Below are 8,478 nucleotides of genomic sequence, written 5' to 3' on the forward strand. Positions count from 1 at the left end.
TAATGTGGGTAATTAAGCCGTGCCTATAGTTCATTACGGGTAACTACGGGTAATGAGCGGGTAACTAACCATAGGGAGTGGTCTAAATAAGCCCTAACATGTTAAATGTATTTGAACAAAAATACAATCTAAACTCTACTCATATAGAAGTTAGACCCTAGATTATTATAAATATCACATATTCAACACAAATGAAATATAGAATACATTGTGAAAGGGAAATAAAATACATTGTGAAAGGGAAATAGAATACAACACACATACATGGATCTAAAATGAGTACTATGTATGAGTTCTTTTATTAGGCAAAACATAGGTGCTATTAATAACATCTATGTTAGATACAACAAGGGTCTAACTTGTTTAAAGTGCAAATCTATCTTACAACTTTATTTATTTTATAGATGTTTGAATCAAGTGAATAAGCTTATCCAAATTAGTGATGGATGAACCAAAAGGACTAACACATGCCTCCTCAGCCTTTTTCTTCAAGACAATTGCATTTTTCCTCATTTCAATTCCTTTTTCTCCATTCATCAAGTCCATAACTAGTTTTGCAACATCATCCCTCTTCACATCATTATCAATCTCCATAGCAACAACCCATTTGTTACAACATAACCAAGAATTTAATTGTTGGTCTCCAAACCAAGGCCAACAAACCATCGGCACGCCACTAGTAATACTTTCAATCGTCGAATTCCATCCACTATGCGTTAAAAACCCTCCTATTGACTTATGATTCAAAACTTCTTCTTGCGCGCACCAATTAGCCAACAAACTTCTATCTTTCGTCTCTTCTAATAACTCATTTGGAAGAACGGCAGACTCACCAATCACAAGATCAGGACGTATAATCCACAAAAATGAATAGTTACTATTTGCAAGTCCCCAACCGAACTCAACTAATTGTTGAGGTGTCATTATAGTGATGCTACCAAAGTTTACATAAATAACTGACCGTGGCGCTTTAGAGTCTAGCCACTCTAAACATTCGGACTCTTCTTTCCAGAGATTTGATTTGATTAATGAAGCTACTGTTTTTTCTACTATTTTGTTCTCGAGTAAATGCAAAGGACCAATTCCATAACAAGGAGGAAATTTTGAAGATGCCTCGTCTATAATGTCGCTCTCTAGATCATAAAACGTGTTGAAAAAGATGGCGGAAGCTGTTTTCGCTCTTTTTAATTGCAAACAGAAAAACTCGACCATTATTTCGTCACCTGGATGGATGTATCTAATCCAAGCAGGAATATGTTTTAAACTTATGCCATTCATGCTAGGTAAAGAATCTAGAGTTGTATCCAAATAACCATTTACTTGAAAACTTGAATCTGTATATAATAAATAAGATCAAATTAATTAATTTTTATAATAAAATAAATAAATAAATATAATAATAAATGACCTCCTATAGATCAATTTTATTTTCATATTTCATATATTGTTATTGTTATACAATAGAGCTTCGATTCTAAAAGATAAATATATACAATAAGAAACTCTGGACATCGGATACTTAGGCGTCGCCCTGATATCCGGTAAATATTTTCCATTGTAAATTTCTAATTAGGTTGATCTGGCTTTGTAAAGTATCGAACCCGTGACTTACAACTTAACTAGGAGTCCTTGTAGCCACTTAATACCGAAGGTCCGAAGTGGTTGTCTTATGTTCGCTTAATTTGACTAGTTTTTGTCTTATGTAAACTTATAAATTTCTTTAGTATTTTTTTTTTTTAATTTCTACAAAAAAGTAAATGTGCAATAAGACATAAGACTATTATATTTATATATAAGTATCATAAAAGTAAGATAATCTTTAAACTTGACTAATACGGAGTACTTATATTCACTTTGAGAAATTTTGAATCTTTAATTATTGGAGCTGTTGCATTTTATAGGGTAAAACTTGATTCACGGGTGTACATGCTTTAATTCCTTATATCCAATTAGAGAAATGTATAGAGGACCCCACTAGAGATGGCTTATCATTACAAACCTTACATTCTACTCCGTATTAGGGATGGCTATGACAAATAGTTAAGAAAGAAAGTCTGACCAGAAGGTGCACCGTTAGAATACAGTAATCAAGAAGCGGTCAACAAAAGTCAAATAACCATTTTAGGTTATTTGACTTATTGGGATCAGATTATATTCTCATCATTTCCTTATTAGGATAAAGCCACAAGGTCAACAAGCTGCCAAATTTAACAGAAACACAACTGATCCAAGCTACATATTTTCCTTAAATGTAATGGGGGTTCCAACTTTTGGAGCCATCCCAATATAGGAAATAGCTTTTAGTGTTTTTTTGTATATAATACTTGTAGAATGTGAGCAGAAATATAGAACAATTGTATCAATTCAAGTTTACATCAAACTGATCTATACAAGATCTTTTTCATATTACATTTATCAATTTATAACAAGGTATCAGAGCTGAAGGTTTGAATCCACAACAATTTCATAGTTTCAATCATTTACCAGGGTTTGTTTTTAGCTGCCATGTCAGGAATTGACGGTAGCTTAAGAATTAGAACTGCCATGTCAATGAGTGACGGTAGATCAATTAATCAAAGCCATTTCAATGAATTCAGCACACAATTTGAGCAATCAAAGGTTATCAAAATTAGTTACCTGAATGCTCTGTGTAAACCACCAAAAGTCGTCACCATGAACCACCATCTACCACCACAACCACTGAGTTGTGTCTATTGTAGAGTACAAAGACACACAATAATTAACTGTTATAAGCTCATTGGATATCCCATTTGGTGGCACAAACCGAAACTTGGTAGAGCTGTGGTGGTAGAGGGAGCCGGCAACAGCCATGTAACCAGCACAACAAGAGGTAACTCTAAATTCAAAATTTATTCATACAAAAGGGACAAATGGGTGAGGGGAAAAACCTCAAGCCCAAACCCTAAATTCAGAATTAATTCAGACCATAATTTCAGAATTAATTCGGACCACAATCACAAATGGGTGAAGGTGATAAGAAAAAGACCCTCAAACCCTAAATTACAGCAATTGAATTACAGCAATCAATTGCTGTAAAAGGAGAAAACCTCAATCACCACCAATCGATTAAAAGGAGGGACCAAAATCGATTTGCGTACCTTCAAATAATCGAAGAAGAAGAGGGATTCAAACCCTCTCTTCAATCGAAAATCAACCTAAACCATAAGCGTTCATCTTCAGGTAATAAAGATGAATTAGATAGAGAAAATAGACCTGGAAATAATAAACGCGTGCAAAGTGGTTGGAAAAACAAGTCTGGGGAATTTCAGGTTGGGAAGAATCAAATTCACGCGTGTTCTGACCCCTTGGGAACCAACAAAGTCACAGGTTGTTTTAAAAAGGGGGGTGTTGGGCTAAATCAAGGTATTGGGCCAAAACAAAAAGAGAAAGGCCAGGCCCAAAGTCCAACTTGTGTTAAAAAAGCCAAAATCTCGAATTTAAATTATTTTGATAAAACCCAACGAGATCAGGCCCAAAAGCTTAACGATTTCGAGGTCCAAAATTTTGAAAATAAAAATTTAACTGATAACGTATGTTTTATCGGAAAAGCCAATATTATTTCAAATAACATTAAGAATAACGAATGGATTTTTGATTGTGGTGTTACCCACACCACGAGTTTTGAAAAATCCGATTTTTATGCTCAATCAAAACCTCGGGTTAATAAAATTGAAACGACCAATGGAGGTGTTGTACAAGTTGAAGGAGGTGGAAAAATTGAAATTACTCCGACTATGAACTTATCTAATTGTTTATATATTCCAATCTTGTCACATAAACTTTTATCCGTTAGTCATGTTACAAAAGAATTAAATTGGTCCATTTTACTACACCTCACTTTCTGTATCCTTCAAGATATCCGAACTGGAGTGATTATTGGGCGTGGTACCGAACGTGGCGGGTTGTATTATGTGAATGAAGTAACCCAACAAGGTACCGTGATGCTTGCTCACGGAACACCTACGAAGGAAGCTTGGTTACGGCATAGGAGGTTGGGTCACCCATCTGTCGGATACCTACATACTTTGTTTCCAAGTCTTTTTCCATCAAATGTTACCTTAAACTGTGAAACTTGTATTTTGGCTAAAAGCCATCGAAGTACTTTTAAACCAAGTAATACAAGAAAAGATGTTCCTTTTGCTTTAATCCATACGGATGTTTGGGGTCCTGCACCGGTCATTGGGGGAAAAACTTTCGGTATTTTGTCCTATTTATTGATGGCCATTCACGCATGACCTGGATTTACTTTTTAACTCACTAGTCCGAAGTATTTGAAAAATTTTATCACTTTTATAAAATGATACAAACCCAATTTAACAAAAATATTCAAATTTTGAGATCCGATAATGGGGGTGAGTTTGTCAATACTTCAATGAAGCACTTTTGAGAAGAAAACGGGATTATTTACCAAACATCTTGCGCTCATACTCTTGAACAAAATGGAGTAGCCGAACGGAAAAATCGACTACCTTTAGAAATGACAAGAGCGCTGTTAATTGAATCTAAAGTTCCCAAGAGTTTTTGGCTCGAAGCCCTTGCTTCCGCTACCTATCTTATCAATCGTTTACCTACCAAAGTTTTGGGCACGAAAACCCCTAAAGATACTCTTTCTCAATTCCATACTCTTCCGACTTCATTTAGCATTGAACCTCGAATATTTGGGTGCTCGGTATTTGTCCATCTTCCAAAACATGAGCGTACCAAACTAGATCCATGTGCGGAAAAATATGTCATGGTTGGCTATGGAATAAACCAAAAAGGATATCGGTGTTATAGTCCAAAAAGACGTCATGTTTTTACTACAATGAACTGTGACTTTGTCAAAATCGAATATTATTACGATACCCAACTCACGAATGAGGGGGGGGGAAAAGGATGATGACACTCTAAGTTGGATACAATGGACACCTAAAACTGATAATATCCAAAGTCCAATACCAAATCCAATTCCCGAAAATCCAAATCCCGAAGATCCAAATCCTGAAAATCCAAATCCCGACAATATCAAAATAGTTACACCGGGACCGAAACACCAACACAAGATTTTGAACCTCCCGAAACCTTCTCAAACAATGAACTTCCAATTCAAGAGGAACACAATGATTCAACTTCCGCTACCAGAAACCTCTCACCTAACCTAAATTCAAATCAAACCTCGGAGAAATATGTCTTACCACAAAGAACCACTAGAGGTATTCCACCAAAACGATACTCTCCAGAAAGGGAAACCCCAAGATCAAGATATCATGTGGCTAATATTGCACAAGAAAATCTATCAAGTGAAGCTCAAAAATTCAATGCTGCTCTTTACTCTGAAGAAATCCCTACAACATGGACCAAGCAATGAAATCAGAAAAGTGGAGAAAGGCCATGGAAGAAGAAATAGAAGCACTCAAGAAAAGTGACAAATAGGAAAAATGCATTATTCCTCAAGGAAAGAAACCTGTAGGGTGCCGATGGGTGTTTACAATTAAAAGAAAACCTGATGGTACTATTGAAAGATACAAAGCCCGTCTTGTTGCCAAGGGATATACTCAAACTTATGGAATAGATTATTCCGAAACTTTTTTCCCGGTTGCAAAGATTGATACTATTAGAGTTCTTTTCTCTATCGCCGCAAATAATGACTGGCCGCTTCACCAATTTGATGTGAAGAATGCTTTTCTCCATGGCGAATTAAAAGAAGAAGTTTATATGGAAGCTCCACCAGGATTCGCGGGAAAATTTAATGATAGGGAAGTTTGTCGACTTAAAAAATCTTTATATGGGTTGAAACAATCTCCACGAGCTTGGTTTGGGAAATTTACATTATTCATGAAAAATTATGATTTTAAACAAAGTAATTCCAATCACACTCTTTTCTTAAAACAAAGAAGAAATTTGATCACTTGTTTAATTATCTACGTTGATGATATGATAATTACGGGAAATGACAAAGAAGAAATTTCAAAGTTAAAAACAAATTTATTTAAAGAATTTGAAATGAAAGATTTAGGTAACCTTAAATATTTTTTGGGGATTGAAGTTTTAAGATTCCAACAGGGAATATTTATTTGCCAAAAGAAATATATTCTTGATCTTCTCGCAGAAACATGGATGATTGATTGCAAACCAGCTGAGACTCCAATGATTCCAAACCAAAAGCTATACAAGGAAGATGACGCTGATCTCGCCAACAAAGAACAATACCAAAGACTAGTTGGCAAACTTATTTATCTTGCACACACTCGGCCAGATATAGCACACGCAATAGGAGTTGTGAGTCAATTTATGCACCAACCACAAGTTCATCATATGGAAGCTACCATGAGGATCGTTAGATACCTAAAGAAGACTCCAAGTCATGGGGTTGTTTTCATAAAAAATGGTCATCTCGAAACCGAAATTTATACTGATGCAAGTTGGGCAGGTGAAAAAGGAGATAGAAGATCAACATCCGGTTTCTTTACAAAAGTTGGGGGAAATCTAGTTGCATGGAGAAGCAAGAAACAAAAAGTTGTTTCTCTATCAAGCGCAGAATCAGAATTTAGAGGAATAGTAAAAGGAGTTGTCGAGGCATTATGGATTCGAAAACTCTTAACCGAAATTGGGTTCCCTCCTAAAGATGCCATTCAAATCTTATGTGATAACGAAGCAGCCATTGCCATATCTGAAAATCCAGTTCAACATGACCGAACTAAACATATTGAAATAGATCGACATTTTATTAGAGAAAAATTAGACGACGAAATCATTTCTCTTCCATCAATCAGATCAGAAGATCAGTTGTCGACATCCTCACCAAATCCGTCAATGGAAGGCTCTTTAGTGAAGTTCTTAGCAAGTTGAATATTGAAGACCTCAATATTCAACTTGAGGGGAGTGTTAGAATAAGTAATCAAGAAGAGGTCAACAAAAGTCAAATAACCATTTTAGGTTATTTGACTTATTGGGATCAAATTATATTCTCATCATTTCTCTTTTAGGATAAAGCCACAAGGTCAACAAGCTGCCAAAGTTAACGGAAACACAACTGATCCAAGCTACATATTTTCCTTGATTGTAATGGGGGTTCCAAAAGTATATTTGGAGCCATCCTAATATAGGAAATAGCTGTTAGTGTTTTTTTGTATATAATACTTGTAGAACGTGAGCAAAAATATAGAACAACTATATCAATTCAAGTTTATATCAAGCTGGTCAATACAAGATCTTTTTCATATTACATTTATCAATTTATAATATGCACATAATGCGTAATTCACCTGGTACCAGGTCTCGCGTTCGGGAAGTTTGATTACCCGATGTTTACCTTTTATGGAGAGCCAATGTGCTAGTTCATATGAGATTTTCTCGCTAATTAAAAAAATTAAACAGGTAAGCAACTAAGCACGCGTTTTAAAAAGGGTTATTTTGTAATCGAATTCGATCATTTCTCTGATCACAACAACAACGATATCCAATCCCACGACCATTTCTCTGATCACCTTATATGTTATTAGTCATGTTTAAATTTGATACTCACGTAGGGATGTTAGTACTCCAATCGCAAGGCTATACATTAATAATGATAAAATTAATCGATAAAAAGAAGAGTTAATTTAATTTTAATAATACCTTTAAGAGGCATCAAGCCCTTCTCAAGAAGATTAGGAAACTGATCAAAACATAATAACGAACCAGCACCAGCAGTCCATAACAAAAACTCCGGGATATCGAAATGTTTCGATGCATCAAGTGTAAAGCTCATAAGCGTATCAGCAACTATACAATTAACGGGTGAATAAGAAGCACTCACTTTTGTAATAAGCTTTTTCAAAGGACTAAGACAATTTTCTTCTAAGGACTTTACTAGAGATGTGAGTTCTTGAGTGGCATCAAGGTTTTGTGGCGGTGGAAGGCCATCGGGGATGGCTTCGAACCGGAACGAAGGAATGCCACGGAGACCATCGGGTCCTTGAGATCGAAGAAGGCGGTTATGGTTGAATTCGGTGTTGACAAATGTGATATCAAAGCCTTTGGAATGAAGGATTTTAGCAAGTTTTAGCATTGGGTTAATGTGACCTTGTGATGGACTTGGTATACACATTACATGCGCCTTTTTCTCTTGTTTGGAACCCATAGATTTTTATTTTCAAGATCTGAGAGAAACAAACAAGTAGCAATCATCATTGGATAAAAGAAATAATACAATCAAAGTGCGCAATGATATTTCTTTTTCTTTTTCTCAACTTCTGTCTAGTTTCAACTCTTAATGGGCTCCAGCTCTAGGGGTTTGTTATTTTTATTAGAATTAAAAAGCCTTCGTTATAGTTGACCTCACAAAACATATATATAAAATACGCGAGTCACGGACGCATCGATCGGGATTTTGGAGGGACGAGTCGGTCGAGTGGGGACGCAACGAGAACGCGTCGGGCGTTGACTAACGTTGACATTTTATAATATTATTATCAAATATATATTTATATTTATATT

The 8,478-nt window shown here is 35.6% G+C and overlaps 1 protein-coding gene across 1 annotated transcript; it reads right to left on the bottom strand.

Annotated features, from left to right (window-relative positions):
* Positions 1–245: 245 nt before the first annotated feature.
* On the bottom strand, positions 246–8,129 carry LOC139857534 (7-deoxyloganetin glucosyltransferase-like). The gene is made up of 2 exons (XM_071846341.1): positions 7,618–8,129; positions 246–1,334 (listed from the first exon to the last, which is right to left on the bottom strand). The coding sequence occupies exons 1-2, from the start codon at positions 8,120–8,122 to the stop codon at positions 394–396; spliced, it is 1,446 nt and encodes a 481-aa protein (XP_071702442.1). The 5' UTR covers positions 8,123–8,129; the 3' UTR covers positions 246–393.
* Between the last annotated feature and the right edge of the window lie 349 nt (positions 8,130–8,478).

This window comes from Rutidosis leptorrhynchoides, chromosome 7, assembly GCF_046630445.1.
Source record: "Rutidosis leptorrhynchoides isolate AG116_Rl617_1_P2 chromosome 7, CSIRO_AGI_Rlap_v1, whole genome shotgun sequence".
In the NCBI taxonomy this organism is placed as follows: Eukaryota; Viridiplantae; Streptophyta; class Magnoliopsida; order Asterales; family Asteraceae; genus Rutidosis; species Rutidosis leptorrhynchoides.

Coding starts and splice junctions, on each gene's coding strand:
- LOC139857534 (XM_071846341.1), bottom strand. CDS start 8,122: ATGGGTTCCAAACAAGAGAAAAAGGCGCATGTAATGTGTATACCAAGT. Junction 1,335..7,617: donor GGGCTTGATGCCTCTTAAAG/GTATTATTAAAA, acceptor TATTATATACAG/ATTCAAGTTTTCAAGTAAAT.